Source organism: Argiope bruennichi, chromosome 10 (assembly GCF_947563725.1).
Source record: "Argiope bruennichi chromosome 10, qqArgBrue1.1, whole genome shotgun sequence".
In the NCBI taxonomy this organism is placed as follows: domain Eukaryota; kingdom Metazoa; phylum Arthropoda; class Arachnida; order Araneae; family Araneidae; genus Argiope; species Argiope bruennichi.
The window spans coordinates 115,856,545-115,876,109 of record NC_079160.1 but is presented as its reverse complement, the minus strand read 5'-3'; the positions used below and the strand labels follow the sequence as shown (position 1 = coordinate 115,876,109).

The 19,565-nt window shown below is 25.9% G+C and overlaps 2 protein-coding genes across 4 annotated transcripts in view; one reads left to right on the top strand and one right to left on the bottom strand.

Moving 5' to 3' along the window:
* On the top strand, positions 1–5,595 carry LOC129988740 (splicing factor 3B subunit 6-like). Its single transcript, XM_056097011.1, has 4 exons — positions 1–133; positions 1,253–1,371; positions 4,001–4,139; positions 5,350–5,595. The coding sequence occupies exons 1-4, from the start codon at positions 110–112 to the stop codon at positions 5,425–5,427; spliced, it is 360 nt and encodes a 119-aa protein (XP_055952986.1). The 5' UTR covers positions 1–109; the 3' UTR covers positions 5,428–5,595.
* A 6,100-nt stretch (positions 5,596–11,695) lies between these two features.
* The window catches only part of LOC129987940 (dicarboxylate carrier SLC25A8-like), a 58,968-nt gene continuing 51,098 nt past the window's right edge, over positions 11,696–19,565 (bottom strand). For all 3 annotated transcript variants that reach the window (XM_056095954.1, XM_056095953.1, XM_056095952.1), the window contains exons 3-7: positions 19,319–19,499; positions 18,661–18,850; positions 17,621–17,830; positions 15,272–15,554; positions 11,696–12,917 (exon numbers count right to left, since the gene is read on the bottom strand). In XM_056095954.1, coding sequence (XP_055951929.1) covers positions 12,701–12,917; positions 15,272–15,554; positions 17,621–17,830; positions 18,661–18,850; positions 19,319–19,444 — 1,026 coding nt within the window. In that variant the 5' untranslated portion in view covers positions 19,445–19,499 and the 3' untranslated portion in view covers positions 11,696–12,700. The remainder of the gene's footprint in view (positions 12,918–15,271; positions 15,555–17,620; positions 17,831–18,660; positions 18,851–19,318; positions 19,500–19,565) is intronic.

Here is a 19,565-nt window from a genome sequence, read left to right as displayed (position 1 = left end):
ACTGAATCGTTTTGGTTTGAACGGCAAATTACTTCCTTTAGACACTTAGTGTATGTTAGTTATTGTTTACAATCGTGTAGTGTAAATTTGCTCATTAAGTAATATAAAAATGGCTATGCAAAGGAAAACTAATGTAAGTATTTTGTACAAATTTCTGAAGTTTAAGTTTTCATCAATATTCGGGTCTCCATGGCTATTCTCCCATTCAAAAATTTTCATAAAAAAGAAACTTGTGTTTTTTGTAGCTAATGCAGGTCTTTGGTATTTTTGTGCAACAGTCATAAATATTCAAATAAAACTTACTTAATGACATCTAAGTTGTTATTTTCTTTTTTGTTCAATCGTTCAATTTTTTTTTTGTACTTTTTCTTATGTCTTTGGGATTTTATCCGATCGCATTGTTTGTACAAAATAAGTTGTCCTACTGTTTGAAAGCGTGTTACAAAATGGGATGCAACTTCAAAAATTTAAAAATGCTTTGCTATGAAATTGCTGGAATTTTACATATTTGCTTTTTCACGTCTTTTATTATATTTTCTAATGGTATTTTTGTTGACCAATTCAAAAAATTAAGAATAAAGTTTTGTTACTGTTTTGCTTAGCATAACTATCTTAGGCAAGATTTTCTTCCATGGATTACTGAATTGGCTACCACTTGCCAATTACCTCCTGTCTCAATTTTTCAAGAGAAAGAAAAAACTGTAATTTTTTTCAACTTATAACAAATATTTCTGATATTTATCATATTTTGTATAAGCAGAAAATATATACCAGATTTTAAAAAAAGTTAAGAATGTTCATCATGGTTTAAGAAAAACAGTTTGCAGAAAATTATGATGGATAATGTTGCTTGATAATATCTACAGACTGATGTGCTGTATAAAACATCAAAACAATATTTTGGCTGGTACAATTTTTGATACCTTTATCGTATGTTTTTAGAAATATTAAAAGGAAAAATGCAATTTTTAATAATTTATTTACATGTTTTAATAGATGCTATTTTCATGATAATACAATAGGTGTGACAAAATAAATTATAAATTTATAACTGTATTAATAAGCCATTGAATATGCTGTTATTAGACTATTACAAAAACCTATGGTTATACTAAGTTAATCTGGTTTTGGGAGACATTTTATTAATATACATAATCAATAACTTGAACATTTTCTATATATATTTATTATTAATTTATATTAAAGAATTTTCTACACTTGTCTGATAAATTATTTTTAATTTTCTTTGTAGGTGCGTTTACCCCCTGAGGTAAACCGAATTTTATATGTTAGAAATCTTCCTTATAAAATTACAGCAGAAGAAATGTATGATATTTTTGGAAAATATGGAGCCATCAGACAGATTAGAGTGTAAGTTAAAAAATATATCAATTAATGTTAGCATCATTAACTTCTTTTCTTTCAAATTATTTAGTAATTCTTATATTTATATTCTCTTTATTAAATACTTTATTATTACCTTAGTATTTAGTTGCAATTTATAATATAAATATCTTTACTCAAAGCTATTTTTGCAATGCATTTAATGTTTCCTTCCATATAACTTTTTTGTTGTATGTGTTTTATTATCTTCATACTCTTGATTTATTTAACCATTTTCTCTTTTCTCATTCCACATTCTATTATTTTATGGTCATTGAAACATATAAAGACATTAATAAAATTGTCTACATCCGCTCAAGCCTATATTTCCTTTTTACTAAACTGCTACAATTTAAGTATTAGAAATGTTTTATTCATATTTATTTTTATCTTCAAAGGGACTATTATTTGAAGGAAGCTGATTTTATTGTTTAATTTAATTTGATTCTAGCTATCAGAAATTTTACATATATATGCAATTGCTCAGTAGCATATATATATATATATATAACCATAATTTTTAAAGCAGAGTCATGGCCGAAGGCTAGGAAGATACTTTGAATTTTTTCCGTTTTATTCTCTCCTCAAAGGCATGATTTATTTACAAGAGGTGCGGACAGGGCACGTGTGTTCACAGCGTGATATAAGACCAGATTAGCATAAAAGAGGCAAGAGAGAATATTTTCCCCAGTGCTTATATACTATGAGATTCTGATAGAGATTTGCTACACATGTCGACCACAGGCAAGGGAATCATAGGGATATTTTAGAAGAATTTGTCAATTTTTTAACCTTTCACTCGGGGTGTGGGAATCGCTGTTGAAAGCATTTTTACAGAGCTTTCTATTGCATTAATTAAATAGGAAAAGCATAATGAGATCAGGAAATAAGAGAATCTGATCATGAAATAGAATGAAATTAATTTGGGCTGAATTAAGCTGAAAATTAGGAAATTAAATTAGATTTTAAAATATCATTACATATGGTATATACCAAGTACAGTGTTCTTGCAGTACAAACACATTCACATACAAAAAATAAATAAAATATTTTTTTATCAATTTCCCTGCATATATCTTCTTTATTTGTTGCTTTGAAGTATATTTTAATAGTTTTTTTATTAATATGTTAGTATTTCATGCCAGCTTTTATATTTAACAATAATTTTTATTGCATTAACATTGCAATTCTTCCTGTTTGAAATTTTTCAACATTTATATGGATCTGTGTTAAGGGTTAAAATTATTTCCAAGCACTTAGTTATTAAATACAAATTATTTAAAAATATCCTCTGGAATTTAAAAAAATATTTTTTGTTTAAATTTACAATACATTGTAAACATTTATATATTATCTTAAAAAGAATTTTCTTTCTCAGTAGAAAAAAGATAATGAACTCTGCATTATAATGCTGTCATTATTTTTATTAATTGATTACAAATCTTACTCACAATGACTTTTTTAATTGAAATTTTGTAGTATACAAGTATGATGAGCTTTTTAGTTTTAAGATATGAAAATTGATTTTAGAGTGTTGTAAACTTACGATTTCTTACACTATCCCATTAACTTGTGGTTTTTACCTTTTGATCATCTTATTGTTTCATGATTTGCTTAAATCTTTAAAAAATGCAAACTGTCTTTTAGACAAGTGTTTAAAAAGACTTTATAAGAAGACTACTTATTGTAATGATATAGTTTGGGAAATGTTCTGTATTGTTTTTCTTATCGTGATTCCAAGACAGTACAAAGTATCATTTGCAAAACCATCACTTAAAAAAAAACATAATTTAAAAATTCATATATGTATAGTGTTACCAAAAAGTTCATTTATAAACTTTGCGGATAGGTCAAGCATATTGGAACACATTGTTTTTAAATTTGATCATAGGGTTGCACATACAAAGTTTTATCATTGTACTACTTGTCAGTGAAATAAAAGAAAAAGAAATTACATTAGATATATGTGATTTCATAAAATAAATATTTTTAGCATTTACATTTATTGTACCAAAACTTTATTTCTGATATTATATCCTGTCTACCATTATATTTTTGCTGTTGCATATGATTTATAAGGGAGATGGGAGGACACATTTCTATTTCTTCTTTAAAATTATTATTTTAGAAGAACATTTTGATATTTTATTCACCTATAATCTAAAGGCTAATAAATTTTCTTTCTGATATGTACAGACAATTTCAAACCTTTGATGATAATTTTTAGCTTATCCAAATATTTCACAAAGAAATTACTCAAAAAATCACAATAATTTGAGTTTTGATTTTTGTATCTGGATAATATACTTTTGTGGTGCTTTTGTATTAGCCTCAAATATATCTAAAATTAGTTCAATATGAAGCATTTTGCAAATATCATATATAGTTAGTGTCAGTGAATGTGGAACATTTTGTGGGTGTCAGATATTAGCAGTTCTAATCATAAAAGGTTTAAATTATGCATTTTTTGCCCGGGCATTGTTTTTTAAATCCTTTTTAGATTAGGCAATGCACCAGTTTTGTTTTCTTCAATAGTTATAATTTTCTGTAATAATTTTGCTTCCCCCCATTTTTTAAAAATATTAATAAATTTTATCTTTATTTTATTTTTTCCCAGAGGAAACACACCAGAAACTCGAGGGACAGCTTTTGTTGTATATGAAGACATCTTTGATGCCAAAAATGCTTGTGATCACCTTTCTGGATTTAATGTTTGCAACCGTTATTTAGTTGTACTCTACTATCAATCTAATAAGGTATGTGATTAAAATTTTTCTTTGAAATTTGCTTTTAAAATATCAGTCTAGAAAGTATTTTGTAAATCTTAACATAGCAATTCTTAAAATTAATATGCATAATTTCAAATTGAAACAATGAAGATTACCTACTACCATTTTGAAAAATCATTTTGTGTGTTCTGATATATGTTGAAGCTTTTTATGTTTTATTATTTACAAATGTTTTAATCATTTCTATCTTGCATAATCATAGAAAATGCAGTTAAAGGAGGTAAAAAAGTTAAGGAAAAATTCTAAAAATTAATTTAATAAAATCTTAAAATTTAATATAAACTTTGAATAATTACACCAGAATTAAAAATAAAGAAAGAAAAACCTACAAAATTTCTGTAAAAATTGTTTCTAACAGACAGTTCTGTACATGTACAGAAAATAAACAATGTCTTTATAACTTGATTTAAAAAAAAAAGCACAATTTTTTGAAATTGTGAAAACGATTTGAATTATTTTATATCACATTCCTTCTCCCCAAGATACATTTGTACCCAATTTTGCAACTCTAAGTCTAGTTGATAATTTATCTTGCAGATTTGTATTGTTATTATCAAAAACATATCATATTGTTATTTTTCATGTATTTTCTTGCACCTATATTTAAACTTTAAATACTCTTATATGGAATATCATGTGTCTATTATATAATCTTTCATTGTAAGCAGTTAATACATATTTGAGTTACATAAATAAATTTTTCTATTCAGTCTCACTTTTAAGATATTAATCAGAAGAGCATATACAATCAGATTTTAGCATACTGGCTGATATATATATCATCATTGTTCTCAATCTTTTTGTATCTTAAATTGCTTATTGTGTCCTTTCTTACTTATTTCTTATATCTGAAAGGACTGCCAGTGAGGAATAGGGTACATTTCACTGCTACTGTTTTTTTAGATGCTATTTTTAAATATTTGCTATTGTTATTGTGCAATTTATATTATTGTTGATTTTCTCAATATTCCTTCAAATTATCTCTTTTTGAAAGTACTAAATCTCATGCCTAGATGCCTTTGCATAGTTACAATACCTATTAATGCAAAATTATATATATTTTTATTATTCTAATATTTAGATAGTGGTAAATTTTATGGGTATAATATGTTTATTATTGTGATATTATATTTGATGCCATAAAACTTTATATCATATATTTAAATTACTTTTATAGGCATTTAAGAAAGTAGACACAGAGAAGAAACAAGAAGAAATTGATAAAGTGAAGAAAAAGTATGGCGTTGAAGACTGAAGACACATAAAGTGCATAACATTGATGCTTTTTTTTTTTTTTTTTGTAAATATCATTTTCATTCAGCATCAAATATGTATTCGTCTTTTTACACATTCGATATTTGAAATTACTTTATGTAGAAAATGATATATATATATTAAATGTCATTTTTGTTTTGGTATATAACTAGTTCTTTCTGATCTGCCTGCTTTTCTGGTTACTTTGCAATTAAAGAAAAATGGACTAAATATAAGTTTAGTGTTTTAAATATTAACTTTATTTTACAGGATTATCTGTAGGATTTTTGAATATAATTAGAATATATTATCTACTAATATGGAGATTTAATTTGCCTGTTTATCTTTTTAAGGTGAAAAAATTTTGACTTATTTTTTAATTTTCCATGATTTTTATTTAACATATAGTTTGCATGTGCAGAGTTTCCATGGCCCTTAAAAAGGCCTATATATATATATAATATCCCTTAATCTAATTTAAATGCTAATTTTATCTTAATTTAGCCCACTTTAACTTCATTCTAATATATTCTCATATTTCCGGATCTGATTCCCGCTTTTTATTTAATTAATTCTATTCATGCTCTAGAAAACTGATAGTCTCAACATTTTCTTGAGCTTCGAATGAAGGGATAAAAATTCCTAATGCTTACAGTATTCTTTTAAAGATATCTAAGATTCCCTTTCTTAAGACTACACGTATCAAACAAATCCCTATCCAAATCTCATAGTAGAATCACTGAAAGGAAAAATTTCGGTCTCTTTTGCACTTATATGACGGAGCAAATGGACATAAGTTTTATCATCGCTTCTTTTACATAAAATGCCTTCCATAGTAAAATAAAGTTAAAAATTTCAAAATTTTCTGCTATTTGGCTACACAACTGCTAAAATATGTTGACATATATATTATAAGAGCCCTTAGAAAGCCTTAATTTTCTCCTTACCTGAGCTTTCAGTGTGAAAATTTATGAAAGTGAAAACTGTCTAAAATATTTACTATCTAAAATGGAGAAATATGAGGCAAATTGTTACTTTTATAAAGTTTTCAATGATTTTTGAAATAATAAATCAATTTAATAATAAAGTTAAATGCAGAGAAGGGGGGGATGACTCCTGATAGTGAAATTGCAAAATACTTTGCTTATGGGTCAACAAACTGTGCTGATAAGTGTGCATATGCGAATTGCTCCATATTTTACATCACTGTTGTGTAATTCATTACGGAATGGTGAAAATTAGACATTCTTAATTGATGAATCATTAAATCAGCTTTCAGAAATTAAATTAGCTTTTACTAAGTAAACAGATGAACATACTCGTAAGATTCTGGAACTAAAATGTCCAAACAGTTGAAACAAGGTATTTACCTTCAGTTTATTGTCATTCTACAGCAGAAGATGCTCACAAAGCTTTTAAGGACAAAATAAAATTCTGCAAAAAAAAAAAAAAAAAAAAAAAAAAAGATATGAAGAAGGTGATATAAATTTTATTGGATGGACCAGCAGTTAACTGGAAATTGTTGCACATGATCCAAAAACAAATCAGAGATGTGTTCCATCCTGAGTTATTAAATATATGCTGCTGCAGTTTGCATATTTTAAATAATGTATTTAAGAGTGAAATAGAGCAATTGAGTATGGATAGTTTATTTACAACTCTTTATTGATTATTTAAAGATTCTCTAGCACATAAAGAAGGCTGTATTAATCCCCCCCCCCCCCAAAAAAAAAATGCAATGAAAATTTTGTTCCTTTAGATGTCCCAGTAGTTGGGGAATGTATGAAATTTGGGATGATATAAAAATTATGCCCAGAATGTTGAAAAGAGGAAGCTTCTAAAACCTGGTTGTAAATTATGCTATAGCAATATAGGCTATTAAAAGTAATTTGACATGTACTAAGATAAATCTCTTTTCTTTTTTGTTCAAATGTCACTAAAATATAATTTTCAACTCTTTATCACTAGTAAACCTCTTATGCTATTCTTTACTGAAGATTTAAAAAAAATGACCCTAGATGTAACTAGTATATTTAATGTAATATATATTTTGATAATTTATAAATACTATTTTTGATATCAGTTAGTTCTTGACTCTCTTTCTAAGATAAGACTTTTAATTACTTAATATTTCTAAAAATGATATTTTTGATTTAAAATTATATCGCCAAACATTTGTCCCATGTCCCATTTATTGAAAATATAGTGAATAAAAGAAAATGAGTATGATTATATAATAGAGTTTAATTCTTTTCTAAGCAAAGTAGCAATATTATATTTTTCATGATTTTCATCATATTTTTAGATAGTTATAACAAGCAATTTTTTTTACATGGGTATTTTGAAAAAGATAAAGAGTTTAGCAAATTGTGAGAAATAATACAGGCATTTTTAAATACTTTTTCATGGGCAAACTGATATAGAAATGAGTTTTTCTTGTAATCAAAGAGTCGAAATTGAAAACTTAGAGGAAGAATTTTTTATAGCTCAACTAAATATAATAGATTATTTAAAATATTCTAGAAATTCAAATTATGTAGAAATCATAAAGGAAGTAAGATTTCTGGTGCATGGGCAAGGCAAATTCGGTTTGCCTTAAAGATCAGAAGATATTGAAAAAAACTCAACACACACAATTAAAAAAAAAAAATGTTTTTTTAAAAAAATGATTTAAATGCTTAAAAACAAAGCAAAGATGTTACAAAATGCAGTTTAAAAATTGGAAAAAAACAGAACAGAGAAAGCTGAATTGATAAATGATATACAATATATTTAACAATCAAAAGGTTTCTGATGCTCAGTAAAAGAAGGGGGGGGGTCAGGAAGTATTAGGGAAAAGTTAAATACAATGCTTAGAACATTAATCTCTCCTTCCTGTGTAATGGTTTTTTTGCTTTTGGAAAAAAGTTGTAATACTGAAAAATTTTCAAATCTCCTCATATGTGTACATGTATTAAAATCTCAGTGGATGGTATAAACAAATTATAAAGTCTCATTCTTATTTTGCTATGTTTTTTCCCATCATTTTATAAAAGATTACTGATTAGGATTTCCCATTACAGTGGGAAAGACTACTGATAAGTAAAGCAAAATATGAAAAAGAGAATAATACCATTAATTTAAATACAATCCAAAGTTGTTTGTTTGGGTTTTAAAAAGATGGTTCTAGACCATTTTAATACACCTACATTTAACAGTTTTTCAGAAAAATATATCTTAATTTTGGTTGTTATCGTAATTGGTATATCTTAATTTGATTGTTAACCCGAAAAATGGAGGTAAATTTTTTGAAGAAAACCATAATCAAAAAATTAATCTTTTCTTTTAAAGAGCAGGGAAGCAGAAAGTTCTGGATCAGAAGATTATGGCTTAAAATAATTAGACTGTGTTGTAAAAAAATAAAAATGGACGGTGATTTTTTTTTTTTTTTTTTTTTTAATTTCTGTTGGATTAGCGATTTTTTTTTTTTGCATACTTTAACATTTTAATGCCTAGCATTCTCTTTTGAAAACAATTACATTTCACTTCGATAGATAAATCAGTTGTCTGTATACTATCATATTATCTTTTTTCTTTCCCTTCCTCCTTCTTTTTCTTTCTTTTTGCTTTACCTTGTCTTTACAATCTAATATGTATTCTCAAATTTCTAAACAAATTGAAGCAGACATATACTACTCATCAGTGTGATTTAGAAATCAAAGTTGTCATTTTGAATTTTATTTATTTATTCTCAAGGATAATGCAGGGAAATATGAAGTAATTTTTATTTTGAAAACCTTTTAATGTTTCAGTTTTCTAAAAATGATTTTTTACTTTTTTCCCCCCAATTTATTTTCTAAAAAAGTTGAAAGAAAGAAAAAGTTCATGAAATTTTACTTAAGTTGTTTTGGTATTTTCAACATAATTTGAAAGAATTTCTCTTACTGCTAAGCATAAAATGGATTTTTAAAAATAAATTATGGGTTGTTAACTTTTTGAAAATGTTATGAATTCGAAAATCTCAGTTTTTACTGATTCTCATAAAACCTTTTGAAGGAAAAAAAGAAAGACAGAGGCTTTATTTTTATTTTATATTATGCTCACGGATAAGCAGTATTGAAATAATGTTAAGAGAACTGCAATGTTCTGGTCAAAGACATTTGAAATATAAACTAAGTAAGACTTTTGTTTTGAAAAAAATAACTTATTTGATGTAAAAGATCAATATATTTAGAGAATATGATACATTTTCACTATCAAAAATATACTTTTTTTTATTTTTAAGGTACTTATTTTCCAGTTTGAAATTAAATACAATTTGTTGTCTGATAATCTTCAAGTTCATAACCACGAGTAGGCATGCTTAGGAAATATAATTCCAAATAAAATCACTTTAGAATTTGAATATTATGAATATAAGCTTAATAATTATAGTAATTTTTATTTTAATACACATTTTTTTAAAAAATTATATTGCCAAAATCTAAAATACAAATAAGCCTCTGATAAATATACTATTATGGAAAAGTAAATAAAAATAGATTTAACAGACCTATAATATTTGTAAATTTTGTAGTATTAGATTGGAAACGATTGCAATAAAAATAATTTTATGTTTGATCACTAAAATTTGGGCAGAAAAAAAAAATTCAGATTTTTGTTAAATACATTTTAAAAATTTATTTATAAACATTAGTTTAAATAGGGAATCAATTTATAACATAAAATAAACATTCCTAGGCATTGGGAAATTTTGCAATAAAATTACAGGATCTAAAATTATTATAATTTTTAGCAATCAAAACTAACTGACAAATTTATTGCATTCTCTAATAAAAGTAATTTCTCATAAAAGAAAAAGTAAATATTTTAGGTTTCCGTTATTTATTTTTTTGTTCCCAAACAGAACGGTAATTTCATTTATATTACTTGTTGCTAGCAGGTTTTCCGGAAATATTACTTGCATCTATTTTTAATTAAATCTTATATATAACTTAAAATTGTTTTTATTGAGAAATCATAAAAATTAAATAACAAATTGTGACAACATCAAAACCTGTTAACATCTACTCTGTTAACTGTATATATGAATCACCCTAACAAACAGCGATATTAAACTAACCATATTTAATTTAATATCACTATGACAATTAAAATCGAAAATATTCCAAATCAGTTTTGTTCAATATTTTTGAGTAATGATAAAGAACATGAACTTGTAATTAAAAGTTCAAAAAATTAATAAAGGTAAAAACTTACATTTTTAACATATATTTTTGCTAAACTCGATGACTCTAGATTAAATTATTTGTTCTCTAGAGCTCAAATTTAGATTGAAATAAGTAACAATAGTCACACAATTTTGATGCAATTCATTGAAATTAAAAAAATATATAATCTGTCTCATTGATAGAAACACTCAATTGTACATCTTTGTAAATGTTGAATAATTATTGATAAGACATTTTTGTGTAAACAAAACGATACAAATTAATAGACAGTAAGATAAAACTTCCATAATGCTTACTTAAATAGATTTTTTCCTCCACAAATAATTTGAAATAAAATGTAGAAACACCAAAGAGTGCCAAAATATTAGCTGATGAAAAAAGTACCTTTTTTACAATATTTATGGTGAGAATTTTTGGAAATATTAGCAACAGAACAGATTAAATTTAAAATCAGTTCCCCCCCCCCCCCTCTGGACGATAGATAGTATTCCTCAACTAAAGTTTAAATCCAAATCTAGTTTTTAGTCAAATTCACTGCCATTTTTCTGCAATTGATAACAATTAATCTTTAAAAGGTACTTCAATTCTATAAAACATTGAAATACTTTGTGTGTGTGTGTGTGTGTTTTTTTTTTATTTTTTCCATAATACTAAGTCAGGGCCATTAAATATTAGTTGTCATTTTTCAATTCAAAATATTTTAAAAATAATGATTAATGCATAAAAGAGCAAAAGTAGCAATGTGGTTCACCATTTGTAATATAATGCATATGTATTGGTGTTAGTAATTACTCTTTTCAACCTGCCAGCGATAATTTTTGAAATACATAGCTAAAATGCAATAGTGAAATGTTCAATTTTATGCTACATATAGTTACCAAAAATAAACTGATTGGCAAAAGGATATCCAATTCTGAAATCGAATAAACTTCAACTATAGTTGCATTTTCAATTTAATCTAACAACAAAATTTAAAACTTGAGAATCTAATGAAGTTTGTCATAATTTGTGCTAATTAACTGGATACTGATAAAAGTGTTCGTATAGAAAAGACACCTCTGAACAGTACAAAACATTTATTAAAAAACTGTTAGGTTTGTTCTAGACTACACACTAATACATGGAAGACAGTTAAAACAGTGCATATACAGCAGGGAATAAAAGGAGAAGCTACATAAAAAGGAATGTGATATATCATTTCCACTACAATATCTATTGGAGATGAACCAAACAATATATAACTTCTTATCACAGACATATTATATACAAAATGGCATACAGGGAATTTAACAAAGGTCTTTAGGGATATGCAATTGACAATAGTTAAATTAAGAAAAATAACAGATGCATAGAAAAATCAATATAAAAAATTACTTTGTCATAATTTAAAAAGAAAAAACCTTTTAAAAGGTTACAGTCAATGGATAATGATAAATTCACAATTCAACATAAGAATGAATATAAATGAAATGAAAGAAAAACACTTTATGATAAATGATTAAGTTAAGCTTTAAAAACTCAAATGCTTTGGCTAGTAAAATAAAAATTCAATGTTGCACAATATACAATCAAAAACTTAATGTAAATTACCAAATTACAATTTTAGTCATATGCAGTTATATTTAATAATTTTTTTTATAAAAAAGTTCCCACTAGTATGCCATTCATTACAAACAAAAAAGAGGCAAGTCACCAACCTTGCAAGCCAATTTTCATAAAGTTACAAATTTTGTAGGCCATTTCCAAGCAATGCAACTGCAGTTTCATAAAAATAAGCATGTAATGCTAAAAAAATTAAAAGCATGGCTTATTATTCCTAAGAAGCACATACACTTTAAATCTAAATATGCTAAATAAATTTTAAAGCTAAAGTAGCACAGCTACATGTCAAATCTAGTTGATATTTGCAATTAACTGTATGATAATTTTAGTTACAATTGTTACATAAGAGATTACTAGATTTTCTACAAAGAAACTGCAGCTGAGAAACAAGTTGGAAATGCCCAATGTCTAAAGAAGTTTTAAATGCATGTTTTTACATAAACAATTGTCCCAATATATAATTTAATCCCACTGATTTATGACAATAGGGATGAAATAATGTGGTTTTCTGACAAGAACTGCATCCTTCTGGGTAACAGGTGGTGGGGCTGCATAGACCTTTGGTACAGGTGGCACAAGAGTTCCTTGGCTCAGATGGGTAAAGAGACGTTTCAGCTGTTCAAATGTCACAAACATACAGATATTCCAAGAACCCAATCTGATAAAAGAAGGCATAAACCTAGAAAAGACGAGAATAAAATTAGTATAATTATATGGGTATCACCAAAGTTAAAACTGCATATTTTTCTATGAAATATCTGCATAAACAAAAAGCTTAATAGAATTTAAGATTTTTTAAAAATTAAAACAATACAAAATTATATTTCGTTAAAAATTTACAATTTTATACATGCATGCTAAAATTTTAAAATAGTGGTTAATACTCTTAAAATAAATTCAGTAACAATCTTTAAATTATTTCATACTTTTGATCTTAATGCAGTAAATTAGAATTCATCTTAAAATATTTTATTTAAGCTGTGCTACCTTAGCTTTAAAATTTAGCATATTTAGATTTAAAGTATATGTATTTTTTAGGAATAATATAGGAATAAGACATGCTTTTAATTTTTTTTAGCATTACATGCTTATTTTTAAGAAACTACAGTTGCATCATAATTTAAAAATTTTTTATAGAAAATTTAATAATTTATGGATTTTTTCAGTTAAAATTATAGATTTACAAAAATGCTCCAAATAACTTTATTATTAGAAAAATATCAATTAAGGTTAAACCATATAAGAAAAAAAAAAACTTAAGAAAGCACGTGAGAAATGTTTAAACATTTTAAAATCAAATGTGAAGTTAAACTAAGAAAGAAGTTGTGTCATACAACAATAAAAATAAAATTTGTAATATGTGAAAAAATTCATGAGTAAAATCCGTAACTGATATATTTTAAATAACAAAGCTAAATTTATCAGATCTACTCTTTAAAATAAAACAATTAATAAAATACTTAAATTTTCTTTGTTATTTTATGTATTAGTAATGTTGTGTATTAGTAATGTTTTGTGTATTAGTACAAAAATTATTTATTTATGTTTTGAAGAAAATCAGTTGAAGATACTGTAGAAAGTTCACAAACTATTTTGACAGCAAGGAATACACATCACAGTCACAATGACTATCAGGAGAAACAGCATAGATGTCAGAAATAATAGGAGGATAAAAGAAAAAACAGTTTAAGATAAAACTAAAAAAATTGGACTGATTTTTTAAAATACATAAGGATCAATTTTAATCATTAAAAAATAAACTTCAAAACAGTCTTGATAAAGATATACAAGAGCAAATATATTATTTCTTGGAGTCCAACTGAATTTAACTTTCAATGTGAAGAACTTTACTCCTATATAATATAGCATGTAGGATGCAAACTACAGGCAGCCAAGTCCTTATTTACCTCAATCTTTCTTTCAAACAGCAAAAAACGTTTTATAAAACTAAACTTAAAAATTTGAACTTCATTAGCTTGATGACTTTTTTTTATCAATTCTTATATATGCTTGTTTAGGAATAAAACAAGTTATATTCCTTAATTTAAATATACACACTACAAGAAGTGAAGATAGATGATCACTTGTAAACAGTCTTCCATTTTTTTTTTTAAAGTAAAATATATACACAAGCATTTTCAAAATAAGCCGATACAAAGGTTAAGAGGCGAGAATAGATATTGAAGGCTTTAAGCCAGAAAATGCTGCAATATTCAAACCATTATTAAATACTGTGTATATAAGGGTAAAAGTTCAAAGTAACTGTTTATCATGCGAGTATTAACTTGAAGCAAGATTTATTTTGTATAAACAGCATCCAAATCTATTGAGAGCCTTAAAACTACTTAAATTATATTTATTTAAAATATTTGAAATTCAAAATTAAATATGATGCTTCGCTTAGAAGTTACTTACTAAAATATAGAAATCTACTGCAAAGTATGACAATTGCCAAAAAAAGTTAAACTGAAGGATAATGATCTAAATTCATAAACAATTTCCAACAGGAAAGTCACAGTGGAATATTTTAACACAGATGGAATAGGTTATAAAGAACAAAGGTTTTACTGAAAGTAATCAATACAAAAGTAAAGAAAACAAAGTATAGAAGTAGTTCTTTGAAGAATTCTGATAAAGAACTCATTTACACGGCAGCTTTAAATTCATTAATTTAGGTCTGAGAAAGTTGAATTTGAAACAAAGTTGATTTATTGATAATAAATTGTTATCAGTTTTGTTTGTAATCATATCAGTATAATAATTTTTATATGTACATGTTTGCTTCTAATAAATTCTTTAATATTTTCAGTTGAACAAAGAACACCCAAAAAGGGAAAAATTTCTTTGTTATCATTTGATATTTTTTCCCAAGTTGTTTAAGTTACAGAATGTACATATAAAAAACATTATAAAGATTTCAAATATATTATCAATGTGGGGAACATATCTAGCAACGAGTCAAAAGACAAAACTTGTTGCAGTTATTTAAGATTAGGTCAAGGTTACTAAACGAAAATAATCATTTAAACAAACCCTTTGTAAAACGAGGTCAAACCGCCCTCTTTAAACATCTTCAAGGCACAGTCTAGAGCACCAGCATACTGGCCGTGATGTGAATTCATAAAACGAGTCTTGACCACATCTACTGGAGATGCCACCACAGTGGCACAGAAACCAGCAGCAAATGCAGATGTAAAATGACAGGGAACATTATCAGACATGAGTCGTCTAGTCAAAATGAACTCTTTTATAAGGTCGTAACAGACAAGCTCCGCTGCATTCACAATAGCATTGCGAGTGACGTTCGGCAAAGTACCTAAATTATGAAGGGCATTAGTATTACATGTAAAATATAGAATGAGATCAAATACCTTTGATCACAGATTCTATATTTCAAAAATTCATATCATGCAATATTTATATATTAGTTTTACCAATACATAAATTGTAAACACATTGGTAAAACTTAAATCAGCCAAATTATGGCTAAAACTTTCATATTAAATTCATGAAGGCATAGTAAAGCTCTTGAGAGCCAAAATATCAAAACACTCGCGATAAATTTTTTAACTCGGTAGCTCGGGGGTTAATATAGTCACCACCTAAAAATTTAAAAAGGAATATAAGCATCAGTTATCAAATTGAAATGAAAATCTATTTTACAAGAAAAAAAATTAAACATATATAATTTTATATGCTGATTTAGACTAAATACAAATGTAGGGTTAGCAAAAAGGTTTAATGCCACTATCCAATATATAGAGGACATATATATTGAAGAGTATTTAAATCCTATCTTTAAGTTATTGGTCAAGTTAAGATTTGACATAAAATGCTAATACAATAGCAATATTTGCCAATGTATGCTTTTAATATCTAGTATAAAATAAATCCTGTTCAATAGAACAAAATGCTTCAATCGTATCGAGGTATTTATTAACTAACATGCATCGTGAAATGCAAATAGCACAAAGTAATATATTCATATTACAATTAACCAACAAAGTTGTAAACATGATAAACTTGTAGATCAACATAAATAACTAAATTATACAATTTAGATCATACTTTTTTCAAAGTAAAGCATGGCCTATTGATAAATTCTATATATGTTCATTAATTTTTGCTAACCCTTTATAAATACAATAACAAAAATTAAGATATTAACTTTTAATTTCTGAAATGCCACATTTAAAGAGTACATAATTTGAATATTAAATCTTGGTAAAAGAAAATTCTCTTGCAGAAATTTAAAAACATTTTCACTTTAAAGCTTATAAAGATGCACTTAAAAAAGATGAGAAAGAGTCTTTAAATATCAAAATATTAATGTTAACTTTGTCTTTGTTTAGAAATCTAATTCGATTCATGCTTTAAATATACATTTCTTACAGAAATAATTTAAGTGATCTCTTTAGTCAATATGCATGCTGAAAAGACATTTCTTCAATTTCAGTTGATCACAAATATGCACTGCTTATGCAAATACATAAAATTTTAAATACAAGGAATCTAAGTAATCCATATCTCAAAATTGAAATTTTCAACATTGTGCTTGTAAGCATAATGTTTAAAACATTAAAAATTAAATTTATTGATAGAAGTTACTAAAATGCCAAAAAGATAATCATTCAAAGATTGAAATATAGCAGAAATCAAATCAATAAAATCAAAATAAATATTGTAGAATTCAAAGTCATAATGGGCTAGAGAAGTGCTTTGCTTACCTCAAAGCATTAAACACTGTAAGAGATATTTTATAATCAGATTTGAAAGTCCTTTTCTAATTAAAATTTTTAAAAGTTCAAATACACATGCAAATATAAATATTCAGTTCATTTATAAATAAGTTAAAAGTGTAAAATTTTATATTCAATTTCATGAAAAATATTTTAGCTTCAAAATTTTTCCTTATAATTTTTAACTATACCTAGTTAAAAAATTAAATTAAAAATAGATTATATGATGCATTCCATATCTAGAGATGGAAATTTAAAGAATCAAGATATTTTCAATGCTTGAAAATGAATATATTTATGATAATGTTTATAAATAATGAAGTTTCACATTAGAATAGTTAAATGTTTATTAAGAAGCTATATATAACCTATATTAAATTTTTAAAAGTCCAATAAGGCTCGAACTGAATGAAAGCATTTGTTCTGGCTTTAAAATTTCATATGTAATTTAAAAATAATCATTTTTAAAAAATGAACTTCCCCTCTGCCTTTTTAAATAAATTTCTAACAAGACAAGTAAATAGATTAAAAGTTGATATAATATAACAGAATTTTTCTTTTAGTTAAAATTTTTTATATCCCCATTAAAAGCAATATAATTTAATAGCTCAAGAATAAGATGCAAAATGGACGAGATACTGACCTTTCCACAACCCTTTCATTCCTTCTTCAACTGCAATGGTTCTGTAAGCACTCATAGTTCCTACATAACGAGGAGCAACTCCAGTAACTTGGGCTTGCATTCGAACTTTGACAACATCAGTGGGTTGAGCAAAGATGACTGACATGCCTCCTGTAGTGATCCCAGCCAAAATACGGATGCCAACATGGCCAGCGGGAATGCTACCAGATGCTAAAGAATATAAAATTTTATAAAAAGATTAATTTAAACATTTAAAAAAAATATAAGTTTAGTCAGATTAAATTCTTAATTTGAAATCAGGTTAAGATAATTTTAAAAATGGATGTCTAAATTTAAAACTATTCAGATACCCAAAACTTCCAGACTCGTAAGCTTCTACTCAATTCTATTCCACAATAGTAGAAAGTGTTTAAACTTGCTCTATTATTTTAAAGTATACTAGTAATGTATTTCTATTATATAACGTCTTGTAATATATCTAATCAAAAGATCTAATGCATAAAAATAAAAAAACTTTAGTTATTATAATTTAGGAAATCAAATATAAAAATGTTTATAAGCTACAAAATACTGTACATCAAAAATTATGTACATGAACTACAAGATTATACAATTAATACATGTCGGATTAATATACTGTAACTACCTCTAGAGAAGCCAAAAGTAATAACAGCATATTTAAGGTTAAAAAGTCTTCAATCTATTAGATAAGTTACCATTTATCTTTGTCTAATAATATATATATATTATATTTCTTTAAAGTAATTGCATTATTTACAAAATAATAAGGATTTAAATAATTTCAAAAATAAAGACTCATTATTTATCGCAATTCAATTCTTTTAAAAATAAATAAATTTGATTTTTTTTTTTAACTTCAGAAGTGCTTTTTCTTAAGGCAGAAGTTAATTTTTAAATATCTAGCAAACAAATTTACAAAGAATACCATTTTTTTAAAAAACAGTTAAGTTTAAATGTTAATAAAGTGAGCTAATTAAGATTAAGTGTAATAAGTTACATCAAGGAACAAGCTAACTAACCTAAAGCACTGTATTGATTTTTCACAGAATCATACAGTCCTATTCGGACGGAGGCAAAACACATTTGCCTCTGCAGACCAGCACAAAGACCATTGTACAAGCTTTTAGGCCCTTCTTTCTGGATGATATTCAACATCATCCCAAACATTCCTTTCTTACTTACAGCCCCCGATACTCCTTCACCTTGGATCTGGAATTTTAGAATATTTAATGTTATTAATAAAATAAATTCTAGATTGATAATAACAATATTAACAGATTTATATCTAGCATTTATAGGACATAATGATGAAATACGTGTATATAATATACTAGGCATATTCAAAATAACATCAACATAATTTGATTGAAAAAATAACATTAAAATTGTAAATTTTATAAATTCATATGGATTTCAGTGCTATAAGATTTGAAAGTTTTTTTTTATAAATTTTAATGCTATTGAAAATTCCTATCTTATTAATGTTATAAATAAGCAGGACAGTAAAAAATATTTTAAATACTTGACTAAATATGTCTATGATAAATAAAATAGTTAATTAAAAAAAATTTTAGAAGTTCATAAGAAGTAACCTGATTAAAAAAAACTTGGATAACTAATACTTCTAGCTACATTCTTAAAAAGTCTTAGTTGAAAATAAAAAATAAGGTATCTTACCTGCAGTCTTACTTTTGCTACATCCAGAGGGAACGTGATCATATCAGCAATGCATGCTGCAGTTCCCGCACTTACAAACTTCACACCAACAGTTGGTTCTTGACGCAAAGCTGGTAGGCCAACCATTTTTCTTCAAAATTTATAAATATTAAAAAAAACGCTTTTGTCAGAAACTGAATAACTGAAAGAAAAAAAAATGAATTAATATACTGAAAGATGAGAATAATTCATAGTTAAATGTCAGGAT